This window comes from Periplaneta americana, chromosome 4 (genome assembly GCF_040183065.1).
Source record: "Periplaneta americana isolate PAMFEO1 chromosome 4, P.americana_PAMFEO1_priV1, whole genome shotgun sequence".
Taxonomy (NCBI): domain Eukaryota; kingdom Metazoa; phylum Arthropoda; class Insecta; order Blattodea; family Blattidae; genus Periplaneta; species Periplaneta americana.
Genome location: NC_091120.1, coordinates 27964791 through 27989425, shown reverse-complemented (window position 1 = coordinate 27989425; position 24635 = coordinate 27964791). Strand labels below are relative to the sequence as shown.

General features: G+C 35.7%; 1 protein-coding gene across 2 annotated transcripts in view; it reads right to left on the bottom strand.

The window, feature by feature from the left end:
• The window catches only part of LOC138697640 (uncharacterized), a 62109-nt gene that overhangs the window by 13486 nt on the left and 23988 nt on the right, over positions 1–24635 (bottom strand). For both annotated transcript variants that reach the window (XM_069823065.1, XM_069823066.1), the window contains exons 8-12: positions 20680–20808; positions 11505–18166; positions 7429–7634; positions 3784–3920; positions 410–464 (exon numbers count right to left, since the gene is read on the bottom strand). In XM_069823065.1, the coding sequence (XP_069679166.1) occupies positions 410–464; positions 3784–3920; positions 7429–7634; positions 11505–18166; positions 20680–20808 (7189 nt within the window). The remainder of the gene's footprint in view (positions 1–409; positions 465–3783; positions 3921–7428; positions 7635–11504; positions 18167–20679; positions 20809–24635) is intronic.

Here is a 24635-nt window from a genome sequence, read left to right as displayed (position 1 = left end):
ATGCAGGAGAGAGCATGGTTTTTAAAATGACGTTATAACAGTAACATTATCTATCTACTTCGCTCCAATAGATGACGCAATAGTAAGCACATTCCTTTCACGGTTGATCTCCTGCTTGGAGAACAGTAATGTGTTATGACGTGATTCCCTGACTGGCATAAAAAGATATAAAATGCTTATGACAGGAAGTAATGAAGAGTTTAAAGGTACAAATGATAAACAAGCAAATAAAATTGACATGATGATGAGCCTACAGATTTCATAAAAGCAAAATAAGTATTTTTATAGTAAGTACACTTATGAAAGGTAAATACAATATTCCTGTACTAAGAATGCAGCACATTACGAAGTTACTTGAAGAATAGAATTACAGTTCTTTCTAGTATAAACAAATGAATTACTGACATACCTGCGTCCCCAGATCCAGTTCAGAAGAACAGTGGACGGACTCTGTACATCCCGAGCTGTCAAAAAAAAAATCAATAGGTAAAAATTATCAACAGTAATCTCACTAGAGGTTTTGATTTATCTAGAGAAAATCAAAACTCGAGTGGAATTTAATTGACTATTACATGATTAGAAGAAAATATATAAAGATTGGAAGAAATAAAGTACTCTAATACAATAAAATATTGACTTAAGGTACAGTCACACGTCGCTACTTTTGCTGCGCAACTTTTGTACTGCAGCTGCAAAAGTTGCGTGTCATGTTCACACGTAAGCCAAAAGTAGTGCGCTGCACACTACTTTTCATGCTGCTCAACCCGAGTGCTGCAAAAGTTGCAACTGGAGGTTGCGAGTCTGTTCACACGCAAGGCGCTACTTTTGCAGCCGCAGTCATGCTGCAGGTTTCCATCTCCGTGTTGACTTCTCAATATACATTTTGTGGTTATGTTCGCATTATTAATAAACTCATACGAAAGCTTACTTATCTATTATTTGCTTTTCTGTCCTAACTAGTATTCAGAAATTGGCATTATTTTTACTATAAGCTTTTAAAAATGCCTATGTACTTAAATGATAACCAACAGCATATTCACGTAATCAATGTTGGCAACCCTCCTGTTTGAAACTACGCTACAGAAAATTAAAAAATTGAATTACATCGTCAGCAAATATGCTCAGACTGTGTTGTGCATTTAATAACTGTTACAAATAATTTATTTTCATCACATCTAACATTAAAATATATTCAAACAATAAAAGTATCATTGGCACATTTGGGTGGCAACACTGGTCGCAATCGCAGCAAAAGTTTTAACAAAACCGATATCAAAAATGCTGCGGCTGCAACCCTGAGAACCCTGCTCACATGTCGCTACTTTTAAGCTGCGCGCAGCATGGAAAAGTTGCGAGCAGCAGGTTCGGCAGCTGCTACTTTTCGGGTTGCTCCGTTGTTCACACATCGCAGTACGAGAGTTGCGCAGTTTTTTGTACTGCATCGCTGCAAAAGTAGCGACGTGTGACTGTGTGAAATAGTATTTCAGTAATGTTTGAAAGGTGCCGCCATTTTCAGTTGACTATCTAATGCGGTAAACAAATGACGATCGCAAAGCATGTTTTATGGTACCGTAAAGAATTTGCAGTTTGAAATGTTGGCAAACAAACAAATGGTACAGAGGTGATAAAAACAGAATAAAGTACAGTGAAGTTAGTTGGGGGTGAAAACTCGAGCATCCCCAACTAACCTCACTGTATATAAAGATTAGAAGAAATAAAGTACTCTAATACAATAAAACAGGTATTAATTGACTTATTAAAATTCTATTTCACTGATGTTAGCTTTGCCAAAATGTTTGAACAAAGCCATCATTTTCAGTTGACTATCTATGTGGGGAAACAAATGACGATCGCAAAATATATTTTATAGTACCATAAAGAATTTGCATTTTGAAATGTTGGCAAACAAAGAAACAAATGCTAGTGAAGTGGTAAAAGCAAACAAATGCTAGGGAAGTGATAAAATTGTAGCGATAAACAGCTATGTCATCTATGATACACTGTCTATAAATATGGGGTTTTTAGAAGTCCCATAACATGTCCAAATAGAACAATATTTTTTAATCTTAAATACAGGACATCCCATAAAATATAGGATTAGCTGGCAACCTAATTATGAAACAACGGTATGCATTTGAAGACAGTAGTGGACTTTCCACCCAGTGTGAATTGATACCATGTCATGTGATATATGAGATAAGGTTGTGCAGTCAATGCACTTCGCCAGCTGAGTAGTACTATCTACTCAAGGCCTGAGCTACTCTATTTTCTGACAAGTATGCTTCTAATTGAGCAAAAGACTCCAGTCGGGTACCAGATTAAAGCTTAAACTTAAGCTTAAAGCTTACGTTGTATAGTAAAATTATTAATTTATATTACTTAGAAGGAGTTGATTCCAAAATAAAAAATAATTATATATTTTAATTTTTTTTTCTAAAGTATTTATATAATTTTGTTGTTGTTGTTTTCTAATGCCAGGTGTTTGACAATAAAGTCATTTGACCTCTTGCACTCCAATATTTTTCAAAGATATTATCATGGTCAGCCACTGAAGCACAGATTTTGAGGTGTTCCGAATCCATTTCTTGGTTTGAGTTGCACAATGGGCAGTTAGGGGACTGATATATTCCAATTCTATGCAGGGGTTTAGCCAAACAATCATGGCCTGTTGCCAATCTAAATGCAGCTACAGACGATTTTCGTGGTAAATCGGGAATTACCTGTGGTTTATGATGCAGAGAGTTCCATTTTTTCCCTTGAGATTGTGTTATCAAATTTTGTTTGTTGAAGTCTAAGTATGTAGATTTAATAAATCTCTTCACAGAGTAATACGTAGATTTAGTAACAGGTCTGTAAGTAGCAGTGCTGCCCTTCTTTGCTAGTGCATCCGCATTCTCGTTTCCCAGGATTCCACAATGGGATGGTATCCATTGGAATACAATTCTTTTATTGAGTGATATTAATTGAGAGAGCATTTTAGTTATTTCTGCTGTTTGAGATGAAGGTGTGTGTTTAGAGACGATTGATAGAATAGCTGCTTTGGAGTCGCTAATAATGTAACATATCATATAAATGATTCAAGAGAAATAATATTTTACTATGTGAAATTCTTCATATGTAGGGGTTTATGTTGGCAAAATAAATTTCACTAAGTCAATTTGCAATGAAGTCAGATCTGTCCAGAATTTTATTTATTACTGTAAAGTGGGGTGACTTTGAATGCCGAGGTGACTTTGAACAGTAATTTAGCGCTTTTCTAAATTAAATGCTGTACCCTATTGAGAAAAAAATGAACTAGTTTATTGACAACTTAAACAGTTTTATCGCAATTGGGTACAGCATTTAATTTAGAAAGGCGCTAAATTACTGTTCAAAGTTACCTCGGCATTCAAAGTCACCCCGCTTTACGGTACCTTTTTTTTTATTTTAAATTTCAAGTTTCAGTTTCAATGGTATAATCTGCTTAGTTTACCACCAAGAATTATAACACCAAAGTATGAAAGACAGTAAAAAATTGTGGATCTTTGTTGTTAAGGATCAATATATGCCTCACTGAGAATGAAAAAGGATATCTGTGACATCACAGCGCATCCAGTTGGAAATATTGATCTAGAATTCTAGACTAATTGATGAATTAATCAACTGTATTAAATAAAATTTCTGTCGTATATGATTTGTCAATAGGTTATGTTCCTGAACAAGATAAAGAGGACAAGCACTGAGGTAGAAGAAGAAAATGTGAGGGAGAAGGAGAATAAGTGACGTGTGCCTGTTATTACTTACACAAGGTATAGTTGGCATCGACCACTATGCCACTTCCTCTCTGATGTAATAATCGCACTTGTTCATTGTGACGTTGCTCTCGTTCATCTTGTAACGTCACATCCCGGTGGTACCCAACACTACGCAGCTGTGACAACCTACCAAAGCAAGCAATGGTAAAGGGAAGGCCATTACAGATAAGGGATCAGAAGCCTTATATCACAAATACTTTATGTACAAAACAAAATATTCTAATATAAATTGCGGTTCAAAATAGAGAAGCAGAAATAGAATATAGTATATCCTAAAAAAGAATGTAATATTAAATCCTGTATAATATATCGTATCTGGAACTAGCCTGGTACCTTTGGTGCTGGATAAGAGGGATTCTACTGTATTTCGCCATCATACATGTATAAGGAAATCACGTTTATGTTACATTTTGAGATTATTTACTCTCTTATAAGCAGAAAGTACACATATCTTTTAGTGAAACTGATTAACTAGATGAGCTATTCCATCTCAAATCGACCGAAATATACAGAAAACTGACCTTACAATTTCTAAATACAATGAAACTTTTTTTGTACGTAGAGAACTGTGATACAATGCTTTGTGCAAAGTTTGAGGCATCAGAACTTCATAGTGTTTAAATTAAAAATATTTAAATTTATCGTATTTTCATAAAATTAGCAACTTTAAACTGTTGTAGCTCCGAAACCCTTTCACCCAATGATCAAAATCATGGTTTATTTTGATGCTGAGAAATTAAAGTTTATATTGACATCTAAACAGATTTTCTTACTTTTTATGGAAATGGAGAAATTTAGATTTTTCCTCATTAAGATGGCTTTGCCACCGAAAAAATATTTTTAAAATATATAGTTAGATTCCTCATTGAAAGTACAAATAAACACATATTTTTTACTGATGGTATGTTGATAAGAAAGTATTGAAAATATCAAATAAAGAAAATAAATAGTACACGCGTGAACTAACCAGCTGACTGTGAGACGGGACCTAGCCGAGACAAGCAAGGCCAGGAGACAAACACGTGATGTTTTGTCTAGTAGCGCATAGCTGGGCTAGCTTTATCACAAGTTTTCATAAACACAGGCGTAAAATGACGCCCAACACTTGCTTATCTTCAGCTCTCGGCCAGTGCGTGCGGTACTGCACTGTTCAAGTCTAGGCGTGTGAAAATAATTTATTTAATACCCTCGAAACTTATTGCCATACCACTAAGCAAACAATGTCGAATCCCTCTTAATAATGCAAGGTTTTTCTCAATATTTTTTTACATTTTTACAAATTGGCAAAAAGCCTAAAAGTAAGTAAAATCAGATTATCCGTCTCTCTGTGTACAATAAAAATAGGGATTACTTCTTAACATAACCTACCAAATGTCAGCTTCAAAATGAGCTCTCGTTCAATGTTCTGCAGTAAGTGATTCCAGAGTTCTGAGCGCCGAAAGAGGCTTGTTTTTATAAAATACGCTAAATTTGTCGCTCAATAATACGAAAACCGTTTGACTTTCGATAGTATAGTTTTGAAAAATGCACTGTCCTCAGCACATTGTATAAATAGGGAAAAAATTAGAGTATAAAAAAATGCGAGGTTTTTTTACTGATCGATTTCATATGGAATAGCCCAGATGCTCCAAGATGACAGGCTATTTTTAAGGGCTAAACCGCAGGATCACTCAGATCTAAGAAATGTATAACAATATTGATTTCTTTTGTGGTTAATAATAATAATAATAATGGTTTATTTTAACCTGGCACAGTTAAGGCCACACAGCCTTCTCTAACACTCAACCAGGAGGTATTAAGGCAATTTGTAATGGATAATTTGTACACAATTTCATATTTTTCATGGTTTATCTTTGTGGATGTTATGTGCTTCACTGTAGCCATTGATGTTGGTTTTCTTGAAATGCAGATGTAAATGGCTACTGGAAATGTAATTAAAAATCAATTACATGTCACTTAAGCAATGTTTTATATCACCATTAATTTGAGAAAAATTCGTTCCGGCACTGGGAATCGAACCCGGGACCTCTCAGCTCTGCGCGCTGAGCGCTCTTTCCAATTGAGCTATGCCGGGACACGATCCACGGTGCCGGTCAAACTCTTCTCATTGTAATGTTTTTACGGCCGGGTTCGATTCCCGGTGCCAGAACGAATTTTTCTCAAATTAATGGTGATAATACACATTGACTACTTCATAGTAGTCGTGTTAATATTCAATGAGGATGGCAAGACCTCATATAATGAATATGTGATGCATTCGAGCTATTCCATCTCAAATCGACCGAAATATAGAGAAAATTGACCTTACAATTTATAAATACAATGAAACTTTTTTTGTACGTAGAGAACTGTGATACAATGCTTTGTGCAAAGTTTGAGGCATCAGAACTTCATAGTGTTTAAATTAAAAATATTTAAATTTATCGTATTTTCATAAAATTAGCAACTTTAAACTGTTATAGCTCCGAAACCCTTTCACCCAATGATCAAAATCATGGTTTATTTTGATGCAGATTTTCTTACTTTTAATGGAAATGGAGAAATTTAGATTTTTCCTCATTAAGACGCCTTTGGCTAGGAAAAAATATTTTAAAAATATATAGTTAGATTCGACATTGAAAGTACAAATAAACACATATTTTTTACTGATGGTATGTTGATAAGAAAGTATTGAAAATATCAAATAAAGAAAATAAATAGTATGCTTGTGAACTAACCAGCTGACTGTGAGATGGGAGCTTAGCCGAGACAAGCAAGGCCGGGAGATAAACACGTGATGTGTCGTCTAGTAGTCATGGCTGTGCTAGCTTTATCACAGGTTTTCATAAACACAGGCGTAGAATGACGCCCAACGCTCGCTTATCTTCAGCTCTCGGCCAGTGCGAGCGGTACTATGCCGTTCAAGTCTAGGCGTGTGAAAATAATCTATTTAATACCCTCGAAACTTATTGCCGTACCACTAAGCAAACAATACCGAATCCCTCTTAATAATGCAAGGTATTTTCTCAATATTTTTTACATTTTTACAAATGATCAAAAAACCTAAAAACAACTAAAATCAGATTATCTGTCTCTCTGTGTACAATAAAAATAAGGATTACTTCTTAACATAACATACCAAATGTCAGCTTCAGAATAAGCTCTCGTTCAATGTTCTGAGCACTGAAAGAGGCTTGTTTTTATAAAATATGCTAAATTTGTCGCTCAATAATACGAAAACCGTTTGACTTTCGATAGTAAATTTTTTAAAATGCACTGTCCTCAGCACCTTGTATAAGTAGGGAAAAAATTAGAGTATAAAAAAATGCGAGGTTTTTTACTGATCGATTTCATATGGAATAGCCCATTCAATGTTTTATAATTTAGTGATATATTAACTTTAAAAGACTGGATACCTAATGACAGAATAACGTAGGCTACTTATTGTTTTGGTTTCTTGCAACCCAGCATTTACATAAATACATTAGTTGCTTTGGCTTATGTGAGAGCTGAATATTTGTGCATTTCAAGATAATGGATGCAAATAATTTATTCCTTGCAGGAATAGAAGTAGATAATAAGGTGCTACAGGTTATTTTAATTACGAATTAAGCAATGTAATACTTTAAGTAACAGAAGGTTTTATGGTACTCACTTGCTAGCAAGGGATTGTAGATCTTCTTGTGGTTCCTCCACAGCAGCATTCTGTGTAGAGACTGTAGCTACCACGTGCTGAGGTGCTTCCTCTCTTCTGAATGAGTGGTCCACAGCAACAAGATTAGTGCTCTTTGCCTTGAGCTCTTCATTCAAGCGTAGTGCATTGGACAGACGTAACTGCAGGCTATCGCGTTCTTCCAATAACTACAAAATGAAAGAAATTAAATTTTCATCACTTGTGAACAATAAATAAGACAAACATTTTGAAACGAATTAAGTGAGAATTATTAAATTAGTAATTTCATATGAATTACATCTGTGGCCGGGAGGAAAAATGTCTTAAGTAAAAATGTTATACTTTTCAGGAGAGCAGTAGAAAGATTGAAATTAGTGTTCTTTTAATTAAGGGTTTTTTTTTTCTGGATATTATTTGTTTATATTTCTTCTAAAATAGGTAATGTTGCTCATTTACCAATTTTCTTGATTATTTCCAAAAATAGCCGCACTTAAGCCCTTTTAAGACTAGAACCCAAACTGAGTAGAAGGGACTATTTAAACATAAGACCTTTTTCATGTCAAAATAAATGGGAAATGTAAATTATTAAGAATGCAAAATATGTCTTAAACAATATAGGACTGTTTACCTGTTGCTTAAAGTTTTAAAAGGAAAGAGCTTCAGTATGTGACAAAAACAGCTAAAATACAAGTTAGACCTTTTTAATAGGAAAGCATGGAAAGTAAACACGTGATGTTTGTAAGGAATAAAGAATTAAATATTCTTATGTCCTTTATTCTGTGTGTGCTCGATTCAAAAAGTACTTAGGACATTTGGTAATGCTCTACAAAACCAGTCAGGAGTCTTATTTGACTTTAGCCGTTTTACCAGATTGTAGAGAATTGTTTCTGCTTTCAGACTATATAAAAATCTCATTTTCACAAAAAATTGACTTAAGACCTTTTTCCTCCCGGCCACAGACATAATACGAGAACAACTCAAGCAACAAACGGCATTTAAGATGTCAAATTATTGAATAAAGTTTACAGGGTTCAAATGTATGTAATTTTTTCTCTACAATTTTTCCTAATTTCAACGGGTCAGTTCAAAAGGGAAACAATTCAAAATTTAAAGTCTTAAGAAAATTGCATTTCAAAGTTTCATGTTGCTGTGAAAGGTCCAAGGATCACTGAAATTACTTCAAATCCTGTTAATGATGTTTCATAGCTATATATCGTAACTTCCAATTAAAGTGAAGTTAATTGGATTTTTCAGAGCAACGCAGTTAACTCAAAACTTTATATTTTGAGCTGTTTCCCTTTTGAACTGGCTGTCGATTTGGTATGGGAACTGTTAAAGTAAGCATTCACTACATCGTATCGGACGAATCGCACAGATCGGAAAAAGGCTATCTCTGCTGTAATTGTTATGTAACTGTGTTCACTACATCGTATCGGCTATCGACAAATCCGTCCACGTTTCTTGGATGAGCAACTTTTCCGATGCGTGCGATCATGGCCTTCTTTAATAAATCAATTTTAATTGGCCAACTGTTACTATTATGTTGTGCCATGTTCAGTGTCGCGCCAATATGGCAGACGGAAAACTTATTTCGATTGTAGAAAATTGCGAAGATTATATAATCTGAGCCGTTCCTATTACAGTAATCAAGTCATTTCTTACATATACAGACGTGGACAAATTATTAGACTAAAACCTTTTTCTTGGAAACATAATATAATTCGTCATATCAACTATCCGTATAATTCACAGAGTCTTTATTGTTGTAAATATGATTGTCTACATCTTCTGGTATATTTTTCCAATGTTTAAGTATATTTTGTCTGGCTGCGTTGGTACTACTGTTGTTTTAATTATATACTGCAGAAGATATTCAATAGTCTGTTCTCCCGTGGCCTGCAAGAAGACCGGACATGAACAAAATTGAAAATCTGTGATCTATACTGAAGAAGAAAGTGAACAAAAAGAGGCTTACAATAAATCATGGACTCATTTAAGCACTGTCTGATATCTGGCTAAATGATGCTGATATTCAAAGAAAGTGTCAAACTTTGGTTTCCAGCATCCCTGACAAAATCAACGTGTTAATAAAAAATAATGAAATGTTCACAAAATATTAGTAACCTCCAGACTCAATTTTCTGTTCATTATATCTGTGCAAAATACATTTTGTTCATTATTTCTGCCGATAAATACAGCTTTGTTGTACATATAATTAATTTAAGTCTAATAATTTGTCCACGTATGTATATTATGTAATCAATATCTCTTTCGTTTCTTCCTCTTCAATTAAGACGCATGAAGCAATTACAAATTCTTATTCGCTAACACTCATAATTAATAGACGTAACCTCAAACTCCTCTGTTTTCAGCAATGTCAATATCGTATGATGTCATCTTTTAAACAGCTGATAGGGAATCCGATGAAGCGATGAGGTAGAGCCGTTACAGTGAACGCACTGCACTTAAAATATCCGTTGTGTGCAATTCGTACGAGGAGTGCGATATGATGTAGTGAACACTTACCTTTAGTGAGCTCATGTCGATCTCAACAACAGAGAGAGAAAGACTGTACAAAAATTTAGCTGCCCACATTAGCTGTAACTTGTTTTTTGTTTTATTTTTATTATTGGTCCACTGTTCTTTTGTATTACTCACTTCATAAGCTTGAATAAAAGATTATCGAAAAACTGAGTAGCATTGAAAGATAGTGCTACTACTCTCTGCAAATACAGACCATTGCTTCTTAATGTAACATTCCAAATAGGTTTACACATCCTTACAAATAGTACGAGCAGCTAGTTTTTATATTTATCTGTCATGGAGATGTGTGAGCAGATTGAGGGGAGGTTTCGATATGAGTTCATTAATTCTGCCCATATAACTACAGTATTTAGCCCGTAATAATGAGTTTCTGAATTGTCATGGAAGAAACTTCTCAGTTACTCACGCAGAAACTCTTACTTAAACTTCTTTCAATTCTTTTTTTAATAATAATAATAATAATAATAATAATAATAATAATAATAATAATCCGTGGTGCTACAGCCCGTGAAGGGCCTAGACTGACCAGCCAGCTGCTGGCTTCACGTCCACATGCCGAAGCAGAGGTGGACGATCATCCAACCAGAATGGAGGTATCGTGTGGTTAGCACGACGATCCCCCCCAGCCGTTATAGCTGGTATTCGCAACCGGATTTTGCTACCTATCGTAGCTCCCCAAGTGCATCACGATGCTGGGTGGGCACTGGTCCCATATACTGGCCGAAATTTCATGAGAAAATTTCTTCCCCCATGATGACTCGAACCAGCGTGCATTCCGTAACGCGAGTCCTAGGTGGGATGCCTTAGACTGTGACGCCATGGCGCGGGACTAATAGGCCTATAAGTGAATACAAATCTGTAAACAATTCTTTTTTTAATGAGCCAAAAAGTGGAAATAACGTATTACTAAATTGAGGGTGAGAGGTGGCTGGCTGGTTCAAGAGCTGAAAACCTAGATATTTAATACAATGATTTTGTTAACCATGTGAGGTCTGGTTTCCATTGTTTTGGAGTGAATTCAAAACCTTTCTACGCTTCTTGAACTTGATTTTGCACTTAAGTTCTCACGATAGTTTCAAGTAACTGCCACTACTATTTACTACTGCAGCAGCTGTATTATTACTATTATTATTATTTGGGACATTTTAAACTTTGTAAGTTACTCCACATTAAAATTCAATGTGGGCACAAAACAGTCGATAAATTTTTGCCTGGGATCCTCTTATCTTGGACAGGATAATTTCATGCTCTATAAATCTATGACATGTCCTTCCCAGCTTTATTTACCTTATGGAGGAAACCATTCAAAGGGTTTTATCGCTCCCAGTTGGGTTTCAACCCATGAACCTCAGATCTAATGACTATCTGCTAAACCATCAAGGACAACTTTAATTATAATCTAGCTAGCGTTATCATTTTCTTGAATGGGGACAGAAAAAAGTACCTTTATTTTATTTTTTACTTTCCTTCGAAATAAAACAATTATAACTATACAATCAGGTTCAAAATCTCACCTGCATGAGCTCCAATGTCAGCTCATCACAGCGCACATCTCTCTGATGCAGCATGTACAGTGCTAGATCCAGTTCTTCTTGTTGAGAATCAGTAGATTCACTTTCTTTTTTCCGTCTTCTTCCCAAACTTTCTTCAGAAGATGCACTCTCTTCTGCCTCATAACTGGAAACAGGATGCTGTTGACTTGTCTGTGATCCTGGGAAAGGTTGTAAACCTCTGGAATGTTTTTCACTTTGGAGTTTTTCGACTCCGAGCTTATCTCTCAACTGGGTTAACTGAAACTCTTGGTCCTTAAAGTGTTCCTGTAAGTCCGCAAGTCGTTTCGTTTCTTGCTCTAGAGCATGCTGAAGTTCCTTGATCCTAGATTCCTTTTCAGATAACTGAGCTTGTAAGCTGTTAATCTCTTGATCCTTGTGCATCAGAAGATTTCCTACCCGGCTTTCATTTTCAAATAGTCTGTTCTTAAGTTGTTCAATATCAGAATCCCTCATGATAAGAAGGTTTGTTGACTCTACCACTCGTTGATTTAGATTCTGAATTTCACCTTCCTTAATCTGTAACAGTTCATTTTGTAGATTAAGTTTGGCTTCGTTTTCCGAAAAGTGATTTCTAAGAGCTGCAATCTGCTGTTCTTTTGAATTCAAAGTTTCTTCCACACAACTCTTGATAATTTCATCTTTCTGATCTTTTAGGTCTTGGTATTCTTTTGAAAGCAAGCTATAAAGATCTTGTTGCCTGAGTAAATTCTCAGAATTAAATTCAAGCTCTTTTCTCAGATGTTCTACCCTGTTATTCCATTCTTGTTCTACCTTTACCTGCTCAAGTTTTTGACTTTCAATCATTTGATGAAGCATTTCGGTTTCAGCAATCTTTTCTTGTAACTTCCTTTCCACATCAACAATCCTCATTTCTAACTGCAATTTAAGTTGAGCTATGTCATCACGATTTAAGTTCTGTTCATCTGCAAACTGTGAACTCTGCTGAATACTTAAATGCTCTCTTAAACCATTGCATTCTAGTTTTAGTATATCATACTGTTGATTTAAGTCAGCCAAACTTGTAGTCAGCATTTGTACCTCTTCTGTCAAATGGTCGTGATTTTTTAGTAAGTTCTTGTAGAGATCTTCAATTTTAATTTTTTCATTATAGATGTCTTCAATTTTCTTACCGTAATCCAATTGAACTTTTTCATATTTTTCCTCAGTTGCAGTGACATATGTTTCACTTTCTTTACACACGCGATCATATTCTGATTTCAAGGCTTGATAAGAACTCTGGAAGGTGTTTCTTTCCTCCAGAAGTCTGTTATATTCTTGTTTTAATTCCTGTACGTCTTCCACAGTTTCCATATGCTCTCTTGCCAAACTGAGCATTTCCACTTCTTGTTTCAGTTTTGACTGTTCTTCTGTCAAACTTGCCACCTCCGATTGTGCCTGTATCAGTTGCTGCTCCAACTGACGCAATTGATCTTCAGCAGCTAGTCTCAAATTCCTCTGCTGCTCTAACAAAACTTGTAAATTTTCGTTGTCTGCCGATAGGGCTGCCACCTGCTCATGAAGTTCTTTGTTATTTGATTCCACAGCAATGAAACTTCCACTATCTGAAGCAAACCCGTGTTTATCCCACGAAAAGAAGGGGTCTTTCTCTCCTTGATCTGTCACACCTTGGCCCATTGCTTGCTTCTTTTCTTCCATCAATTCCTCTATCTTCCATTCTAAAGACTGTATCTGGTTACTGAGATCCTTGTTCTTCTGCTTCCATGCCTCGACGTCCATGTCCTGTCTTTCCTTCACCTCCATGTACCTCTCGTTTGCAGATGTCAGCATGTCAATACGATTTAGCAATCCTTCCTTCTCAGCCTGAGCACTATTTCTCTCATTTTTAATTTCCTTAAGTTCTTTTTCCAGTGAATCAATACGTATTTTAAGTTCTTCTTCTATAGCTTGATCAAGGTCACCAAACGTCTTGTCACTGTTACTTTTTGTCAATTCCATATTCTCTTTCATCAAACATTCATTCCTCAACTTCAGGTCTTTTAGTTTTTTCAACATTTTTCCACTACGAACTTGTGAAGCACGTAGTTCTTCAGAGAGTTTTTCCTTTTCCATTTCGAGAACCTTGATATGATTCTCCAATGCGACTAATTGATCACTCAATGCATTTGCAGGCTCTAAACTCAAGAGAGTCTGCTGCTGTTTTTGTATATGTTCTTCCTCCAGTCTTGCTTCGTCAGAGCCCCAACCCCAGCCCTCTTCTTCACCGCCATCACCTACATCCCAACTTGAAGATTCAAAATTCAAAACAGTCTCCGGTAAAGGTAAAGACTGCTCTGATTGTTCCGCAGTGGCTTCACCCATAGAATTATTTTCAAGTGAAAGAGGCTCATCACTTTCTACAACAACTTCCTTTTTCAGATTTTCTACTTGCTGCCACTGTTTCTCCATCTGCACCCGAGACATTTCTGCACCACCCTCTTCAAGACTTACACTTGTACTTCGTACCTGTACAAGTTCTTGGATTCTAAGTAAAGCTTCATCCCTTTCCATTTTTGTTAAGTGCAATTCTTCTTCTAGAGTCCTTATTCTGTCTGTTGTATCTTGTAGTGGCATCCATTCACTTACGGGTTCGTGAAAGGTTACGAACTTAGGTTTACGTACTGAATCATCTACATCATCATCATTAGCCAAGGACTGCATTTCCTGTACACGTTCTTCTGCAACTTTGACTATCTGTGATACTTCTTGTTGTGCCTTCGACTTCAAGAGTTCGTTATACAGTTCCAACTTCTGCTGTTCCAACGACGACAACTGTGACTCATGCATACACGTTTGAGAGGAGACTGACAGTGAATTCTCAGCTAAATTTATTTGTAATTGCTGAATGTGATTGTTTTTATTCATAACCTCCTCCTGCAAACTGCTTATTTCTATCTTGAGTTCTTCAATTTTATTTTCATATATAATCAGTTCTGATTTATGATGCTGGAGTTCTGTATCGGAAGCAGCCATTGCTGCACTAAGATTCGAAATCTGTGTTTCTTTACTCTGCAAAGTCTCTTGCAATTTGCTGTTCAAGTTTTCTAGCTGCGACACTTTGCCCAACAAAGATGCATTACTGTCGTGCTCCGAAGTGTGTCCTGTATTTGGAACATTCCCGAACTGTAATTGCAGTAAACGAGTTTGATAAGTCCTTATTTCGCCATCTTTCTGCTCTATAACTGACTTCAGGTGATTTAATTCGTCATGCAATTTTGTAATTTGTTCTGGATCTACTATGCCAGCGAGTATTTCTGGGTCACTCTGAGTTTCTGTCATTTTACTCTCAACCATCTCTTGATATTTCTTCAATTCTGTTTCCTGCAACTCAATTTTTGCTTGCAGTTCTCTTTCCACGCCATCTTTCTCTGTAGAAATAATTTTAAGTGAAGATACTTTTTCCTCAAGCTCTTTTTCTAGCAAATTAATTTTGTCACGAAGTTCACTTTTCACTCTTTCCTTTTCTGAGGCTTGTGATTCAACTGCTGCAGATGACGTAATTAGTTCTTTTTCTAATAATTCAACTTTACTGCTCAAATCAGTGTTGGTTACTTCCCTCTCTCTGCATTCTGATACTTTTTCTTGAAGTTCACTTTCAAGAACATGAACCTTTTCTTCTAGTTCTTTCAGTGATGCTTCTTTTAGTGATAATGAATTTTCAAATGCAGAGGAGTTTTTCTCAAGTTCTTTCTTAAGTTCTGAATTGTTTGTTTTATAAATCTCTACTGTATTATTGAGTCCTTCTATCTCATCTTCTAAATTAATCTTTTCATCATTGAGTTTTTCATACTGTTCCATCAGTGTTTTTCTTTCCAGTTCCACCTGTTCCAACTGTATATTCACGTTCCTCAAGTCTGATTCCAGATTTTCTGCCTGTTGTTGCATGTTCTGAACTTTCTCTTTCATACGATGTTCAAATTCTAGTCCAACACGTTTTAATTCTGCTTCCAATGCTTCCGTTCTTTCAGAAGCTGCAGAAAATGAATACTCAAAAGGTGATAATCTCTCCAACTCCTTCTGTAAACATTTCACACAAGTATCAGAATTGATTAGTTCTTTCTTAAACTCTGAATTCTCTTTCGTCAATTCAGCAAGTTTCTGTAATGACTCTTCATTTTCTCTACTCATAATCTCAAGTCTTTTCTTTAAATTTTCTTCACTTGTTATAAGTGACGTCAATCGCTGTTCTAGCATCTCTTCATTTTCAACAACTTCTTCCTTCATTCTATCAGACTCTTGCAGCCTCATATTTAGAACTTCTGCTTTGTTTTCAAGGGACTGGCGCCTTTCTTCGACTGTTGCCAGCCCTTGTTCCAAGTGTTGAACTCTTTCTTGACTCTTACACAGCTCTTGTTCGAGAGACTCAATGACAGCATCACGTTCTTGCAATTTTGCATTGCTTGCTGCCAAAGACTGCTCATTTTTCTCCGATGTTGACATTAACAGCTCCTCAAGCTCCGAGATTCTCTGATGTCGGCTAATTAACTCACTCTGCAATTCATTCACTTTTTCTGAAGAATTGCTGTCGTTTGCTGTTTGCTCTAGAATAACATTTTTCTCTGCAATTAGCTTTTCTACTGCGTTGTTTCCCTCAGACTTTTGTTGTTCTAATTCTGATTGCAGCTCTTTAATCTTGTTTTCAAACAAACATTTCATGTCTGACATCTGATTTGCCCATTCATTTTCCTTAACCTTAAATTCTTCAGTTATCCTTACTTTCTCGTCTTCTATCAAAGTTATCTGATCGCCTTTATTTCTTAATTCCATTTGAATTAGACTGATTTCTCGCTCTAGTTCTGCCACTTTGCTTAAAAGAGTTGCACGAGCCTCTTCAATGAAACTCATTTCGCTTAATTTCATTTCTGACAGTTTCAATTCATTTTCTAGGCTCACAATCTTCTCGGTGGCTTTTGATAATTCTTCACCGATTAATTCAGTTTGCAACCTTTCTTCATTCAGTTCTTTCATTAACAAATCAATTTTTTGCAAGTTTTCTTCCAAAGTATTAGATAATGTTTTATCTGATTGATATTCCAGAAGTTTTTCATTCTGAGAAGTCAGTTCTAAAATTAAATCTTCCTTGGCTTTAATTACTGCTTCATACTGCTCCACTTTTTGTTCGTAACCCTTGATACTAACTGCTTTAGCTTTCAAATTTGCAATGAATTTCTTATTCTTCTCGGTTAGTTCTGTAATCTTTCCTTCACACTCTTTTAGCTTACTAAGTTTTTCTTCAACTTCAGTATGCTTACATGCAAGCTCTTGCTTCAATGTGTCTAATTCTTCTTCACGAGATGCAAGTTTTGATGCAGCCATTTCTAGTTGCGTTTCAAGTTCTCTGAATTTTTCGTTTTCTCTTTCAAGCTTTCTAATGTATTCAATTTTATCCGATAGTTCTAATGCATATCCCTCTATTTTCTGCTTGTGACTTAGACATTCTTCTGTTAACTGACAGTTTAGTTCAGTCTTTTCTGCCAGGTTCCTAGACATATCATCTAGTTGAGCATGCAGATGATGCGAAATATTTTCTTCAACTCTAGTTAACTGTTGCTGAAGGAAAGAAAGCTCATGACTTTGTTTGTTGAGAGTTTCGTGAAGCCTCATAATTTCGACTTCCTTGTCTTTTAAGATTTCGTCTTGCTTCGTCAGTGTTTCAGTCATGTTTGTCAATTCCTTTTCTTTATTGGCAAGACTCACTTTCAGCTGTGAATGTTTCGATTCAAATTGTTTCTCTACACTATTTAACTTTTCATGAACATCCTTCAGAGTCATTTCTCTAGCTTCCAAAGTTTGACCGTTTATTTCAATTAAACTCTGAAGGGAAGAGATTCTTTCATCTCTGCTTGCTATGGCAATACTTTGCTCTTTCAACTTTGCTGAAAGCTCAGCTGCTATTTCCTTATGCTCCACCAGTTGTTGATGTAACATGGAATTTTCGTTTTTCACCTCTTTGAAATGGTTTTCCAAATCACTTTTCTCAATTCCCAAGTTTTGCAGTTTCTTTTCCACATCAATGCACCTTATCTTCCATTCTTCCAAATCACTAGCAACTTCACTGAGTTCTTTCACTATTTCTGATATTCTAGCATCCTTATCATTATCATCACCACTCATCTGTTCTAACTTTGATATCATCTCTCTCTGTAACTCCAGTTCTTCCTCATGGTCAAATGTTTTGGATTTCAAGTCTGTAATTATTTCTCTCTGTTCTTCTATTATTTGGTTCGAATACAGAAGTTTAGCTTCTAGCTGTTCGTAAGTTATATTAAGATCTTGCGATTCAGATTTTTCTGTTTCTTTATTTTCTGAAGACACAACGTCATCATCTTGTTTATGTCTTTCTACCACTTCTAAACTTTGGAACACGTTGGTGGCTTCAGAGTCAGGAACAGGATTTGCTGTCATCTCAATTTCACGACCTTCAACAGACTGGTTTAAACGTGATATTACATCCATTTCCTCTTGGAGTCGCAAATTTTCTTTATTGAGGATATCAATTTGTTCTTCCAAATCTACTGTCCTCATTTCTAAGGAGACCTTCTGATTTTCAAGTTCTGAGAAAGAAGTTTTCATTTCTTGAAGTTCTGCCTCTAACTGGGACACTTTCTCCTTCTGAGTCTGGATACCTATCAAAATAAATAGAATCATGCAGTTATTACAACAGTGCGATGAATTCACAAACAATATTTAAGATTTTTAAACCAACAATAAATCTCATACAAAAGCTGTGGAACAAATTGTGTTACACTTGCTGCACAATACTAATAATTATGATACTGTACATAAATTTGCCCTTTCTCACACAATGTAATGATTGTGTTTCCTGAGGGAGATAGATGGAGTAACAAAAATGGAATAAAACTAGAACACTGTAACAAAAATTGAATAAAACTAGAATACTGTCTTCTTTTCCTTTTTACCGCATCATCTAGCTTGGACACACAATCACCAGTCATTGTTTAGTACATTACCGAATTTTTAATGCTGATATGTAAGAATGTTTTAATTTGTGCTCAATAAATAATTCAGTACTTCAGATATTATTTCATCCGTTTCATTCTTAAGAGTCCTATTATCCAACCATTAATGCAGAATAATGATCAGAAAGACTGCCTTGTCTCCATTTCAGCTCATAACCCTTTTGACTCTAAGATTATCAGCGTTCAGATTTAAAGGCTAGACAATAAACACTGCAATGCAGATGCTCGGTTTCGGTATGCACAACATATATTGTCGTACAAAACATTAAAAGAGATTATCACCATTAAATCGAGAAAAATTCGTTCCGGCACCGGGAATCGAACCCGGGACCTCTCAGCTCTGCGCACTGAGGGCTCTTTCCAACTGAGCTACGCCAGGAACGAATTTTTCTCGATTTAATGGTGATAATACACATTGACTACTTCATAGTAGTCGTGTTAATATTCAATGAGGATGGCGAGACCTCATATAATGAATATTTGATGTATTAAATGTTTACAGTTTTCACAAACTGTTGCTGAATATGGCCATAAAAGTCATTTAAATATGCGCTCCTGCATATTGACTTACACAGGTTTAAATGCAGGTAGTAGGCCGTAAAACAGTACAATGAGAGGAGTTCGACCGGCACCGTGGATCGTGTCCCGGCATAGCTCAGTTGGAAAGAGCCGGCGATTCCCGGCACCTGAACGAATTTTTCTCGATTTAATGGTGATAATACACATTGACTACTTCATAGTAGTCGTGTTTATATTCAATGAGGATGGCGAGACCTCATATAATGAATATTTGATGTATTAAAAGAGATTCTCAATTTACGAAAATTTCCGAATTCTGGATCAAGTGGTAAGTTTTCTTGCAAATATGTATATAGATACCCGATAGAGCCACAGTTTTAATAAAGGTAAGAATCTAGCAATATACGGTAAGTCCGCAGAAACCTTTGTGATTACAAACGAATGCAATTTCCTAATGGTGTATATTAGGAGCTTTATACTAGTGTCAAAAGAATGGCAGCAGAAGCAAAAATTAGCTGTTAATATTGATTTTATAGATCTAGATTCATTTTCCGAACTAAGAGGCCGTGGTCTATTGGTTGGTTTTGTACCAGATGTTTCGTCTGCAACTGTGGCAGACATCTTCAGTGTAGTGGTATCCGAGGTCGCAAAACTCTTCTTGGCGTACCTGAGGCAACTAATCCTGTGGCTGGTTGAGCGGGCGTATTTATGTTGCAACTAGCGAGCCGAGGCCTGTTGTCACTGCGGTCCACGCCGCTTTGTTCACTGCTCCCGTTCTGGGTTCCGTCCTTTTGTTGTAGTGGCTTCTTATCTGTTCTACAACAAAAGGACGGAACCCAGAACGAGAGCAGCGAACAAAGCGGCGTGGACCGCAGCGACAACAGGCCTCGGCCCCTAGTCGCACTATAAATACGCTTGCACAATCAGCCACAGGATCAGTTGCCTCAGGTATGCAGAGAAGAGTTTTGCGACCTTGGATACCACTCACTGAAGATGTCTGCCGCAGTTGCAGACAAAACGTCTGGTATAAAACCAACCAATAGACCACGGCCTCTCAGCCCGGAAAATTAATCTAGAGCTATAGACTCTGGCCGTGAAAGCCTACACTACAATATTGATTTTGTTTGTTCGAGTTTGCAATTGTTATTTTATTTTTGTATTGTTGCATTCTAACAAATAGTGTGGATGTTTATTTCCATCTTAATGAACAGCTGGCAGGAAAGTAGATTGGGTGCCATGGAAACCAAGACAATGTCTTCTACAAGAGGCCATAGAGGTCCTCCGACTTGAATGTCTGTGTCTTCTACTTAAAAGATATTATCTATGTATCTCCACTGCCTCAGAATCTGCAAGACACAGTATCTTGGGTGCCACTGAGTCCATTTCAGTAGATATGTTGAAGCACGTGTGGTGAGTGGAAATATTGCCTTGATGTCAGCTGTGTGACATGTGGGGGTACACTGAGTATCTGTGAGGAATCCACTATATTATTTTTGAGTTGCTCTTTCTGGTATCACCAATTTCATGTACATAATGACTACTGACAGCAATCACCTGTCCATAATCACAGAGGTTTTCTGTGGACACCCGGTACTTCATCTATGTACAAAGAAAGAACATATACACGTCTTTGTACTAACCTTGCAAGTGATCAACTTTTTCTGCCTCTAGTAATGTGATCATGTGCACATGGCTATCCAGATCTGAACTTTGTTGTGTTACTCTTTCCTCCAGTTCTGACACCCTGGTCTGCCAGTGCGATTCTGAAACTGAACACATTTAAAGTGATACAATTGTTAGAATATCACCAACAACCATACCAACGATATTCGTATTTCTAATTAATCTGAGTGTTTATTTTAATGCGATGCCCTTTATCACCTACACTGTTCAACATCTACTTGGAGGATTTAGTGAAGAAATGTTTTCAGAACACGGTAGGAGTGATAGTAAGGGGAAGAAGAATAAAGTGTATAAGATTTGCTGATGATATGGCGTTGTTAGCAGAAGAAGAGACAATACTAAGGGATATGCTACTGGAGTAAAATGACAGCTGTGAGCAGTATGGGATGAAGATAAATGCAAACAAGACGAAAACCATTGTCATAGGAAGAAGAGTAAAGAAGGTATACTTGCGAATTCTGAATGAGGGAGTAGAACAAATGGACAGGTTCAAATACTTGGGGTGTACTATAAGCAGTAACATGAGCTGCTGTCAAGAAGTCAAAAGAAGGATAGCAATGACAAAAGAAGCTTTTAATAGAAAAAGGAGCAACTTCTGCGGACCTCTGGAAAAAGAACTAAGGAAGAGACTAGTGAAGTGCTTTTTGTGAGTGTAGCATTGTATGGGGCAGAAACACGGACATTACGACGAAGTGAAGAGAAGCAAATAGAATCATTTGAAATGTGGATATGGAGATGAACGCAACATGTGAAATGGACAGACAGAATAAGAAATGAAGCTGTGCTGGAAAGAGTGAAGAAAGAATAATGCTAAAACTGATTAGGAAGAGAAAAAGAAAGAGGCTGGGTCACTGGCTGAGAAGAAACTGTCTACAGAAGAATGCACTGGAAGAAATGGTGAATAGGAGAACAGTTTAGGGCAGAAGAAGATATCAGATCACAGACGACATTAAGATATATGGATCATATGTGGAGTCTAACAGGAAGGCAGAAAATAGGAAAGACTGGAGAATTCTGGGTTTGCAGTGAAAGACCTGCCTTTGAGCAGAACACTATGAATGAATGAATACATGAAGTAAAACTTGTCTACAATATCACAATTATATGTAATCCCAATTCAATTCTGTTTCTAGCTTTCGTCAGTCTACTTTTAATGAAGAATAAGTTATAGATCTCGCAAAATCTTCTGATGTGGACACTGTCAAATTAATAAATTATAAAATATAGTGCCTTTTGAAGTCTCTATCACCATGTCCAAATTGAAATCCTAAAAACCACTGAAATGTGTTTGTCAGCCTCCCAGCATTGGTTATCTTCACTACTATTGAAAGTTTTGGAGATGTAGCACCTCGTTTTGGAGGTGGTGATATTACCAAAAAATGTGCGTCTTATAAACGAGTAATACAGTATCTGTGTTTTGTAAAACTGTTCTTATCCATTTTATGAGCATCCCTTGTCAAGTCATGCTCTCTTTTCCTTACATGCAGATCAATCTCTGCACATTTTAGATGTAAGGAGTGTGGTAACAATATGCTACATGCTGGGAGAAATATTCCTGATGAGATTGTAGATTTTCCTCATTGACCTAATCCTTCCAGCCACATGATAACCTATCACTCAATTCCTAAAAGAAATGAGTACTAGAGTATTTCCTTGGGAGTAGAGGCAGCCAACATGTAAAACTGGCATCCCTACTGCTACTCAGTGCTGACTGTCCTGTGAGATGGGAGCCTCAACAACCTGTCACTCTAAGGGCCTTTCAGGGTCTCTAATGGGATAGTTTTGGTTTATGTTTGTCTTGCAGATTCAATATTTCGAAAAGCTTTTAACAACTAAATTTTATCTTATACTCCCACATGAAGTTTGTAAAATGCACACCCATTAACATTTTGTATTGCCTTCAGCACTGGAAGTTTTAATATTTTTGTATAATATTTTCTTTTAACATTTGATTTACTTGTTGGACTATATATAAAGTTTCTTTTAATTCTGCAATTACTAAATCAATTATTCACAAATACTTTATTTCCACAAACCATTTCTCTATATCAAGTAACTTGTGTACATAAATTACCCCGCTACAAACAACATGAGTAATATCTCAAAGTTTCTCTTTGAACATAAATGTTTGTAATTAAATTATTATACAAGCATCATGTAAGTTTCGTTCAGAATATAATTTGATTAATTGGATAAAATTGTATATTTCGGAAATATATAAAGGTATATTGAACAGAATTGCAATAGATATTTTTAAGGCAATAACTCTAATTTATATTAGTTGTTTTAGATTGTTAAAAAAATGTGCACTAGAGTCACTCATTTGACTGACCGTTCTCTAAAAATTCTCAATTTCTGAGACTTTCGCATATGGAAAAAACCGTGAAAGATCAAAAGTTAGCAAATTCTACTAATAAATACGAATTTTTACCTTCACAGTAATTCACAAAATATATCTATGAGACGCAAACAAAATATTCACAGTGTGCAGGTTAGTCAGCATAGAAATGGAAGATAATAAAAATTGTAACAAAATTCGCGAAACTTTTACATCCATTAAATAAAATAAGTCGACATGTAAGAAGATTTCCCTTTCTGTATTCAATACTCTCTTTTGATTTAAAGCTAGTATATTTCATTGTGAAATTCTGAATTATTTAACTCTAATTAAGAATATCGTAAATGCATAAAACTCGTTAAATTTTATACATGGCAAAAGTAACATTCTCAATTAAAAAAATAGTTCGAGCTACCAGATTAATAAAAATATGTTATTGAGTTACAAAATGTGTTAAAAATGAGTATAATTCTATTCTTTTATAGAAATGCCTACATTCTTACAATGTTCATCCCTACTGATAATAAATAATTTAATAACTACATTTATGCAAATTAAATTTGGAAAGAAATAATGTTATCCTTCAACTTTAAATTTCTACCCAGATTGACCCATGTCAATAGAGATGAAAGACAATATAAATTTAACAGAAGACGCTAACAATCATCAAGATTTTTTTTATTTTATTGAGTTATTTTACGACGCTGTATCAACAAATAGGTTATTTAGCATCTGAATGAAATGAAGGTGATAATGCCGGTGAAATGAGTCTGGGGTCCGGCACCGAAAGTTACCCATCATTTGCTCATATTGGGTTGAGGGAAAACCCCGAGAAAAACCTCAACCAGGTAACTTGACCCGACCGGGATTAGAACCCGGGCCACCTGGTTTTGCGGCCAGAAGTGCTAAACAGATGTTAAACAGTTCATACTATGAAAAGATATTTCTCTCGTTTCAAGCAATAACTGAACCTATCCAACTATTCATTATCAAACAGAAAATTGTCGTGAAAATATATGAAAAACTTACAACAATTTTTCCTCAGATTTAAAAATGAAACAGTTTAGTGAGGAAAGGCAGAAGAACGTGAAATAAAAACGTACAAGTTACTAATTGAATATTTTCTGGTATTAAATTTTATTTCTGGTTTTAATCATAGTGTCACTGTACCTTTATAAGATCATCTCAATCCTGTGTGAAGGCTTACTGGTAAGAACATACATGCATATGAAAAATCGTCTGAATCATCTCTAAAGTAATAGTTTATTATTACAAAACAGATTTGTCTCAGAGTATATAGAAAAAAAAATAGTTCAAAATTGTAAATCCAACTGAAGGCATTCTTATGAATATAAAATGAGATCATCAGCATAAAATATATACACATCCAATTATTTCTGATGCAAACTTGGTGTTAATTCCCACCACCACATGACTAATATAAATACAGCAACATACAACGCATTTTACTACAGTTAACATTAAAAAACGAAGGTAATAAATGCTTATATTACAACATACAGAGCAAACGTCTTAATAATGAATTAAATTTATATAGACCTGAGTTTATACAAT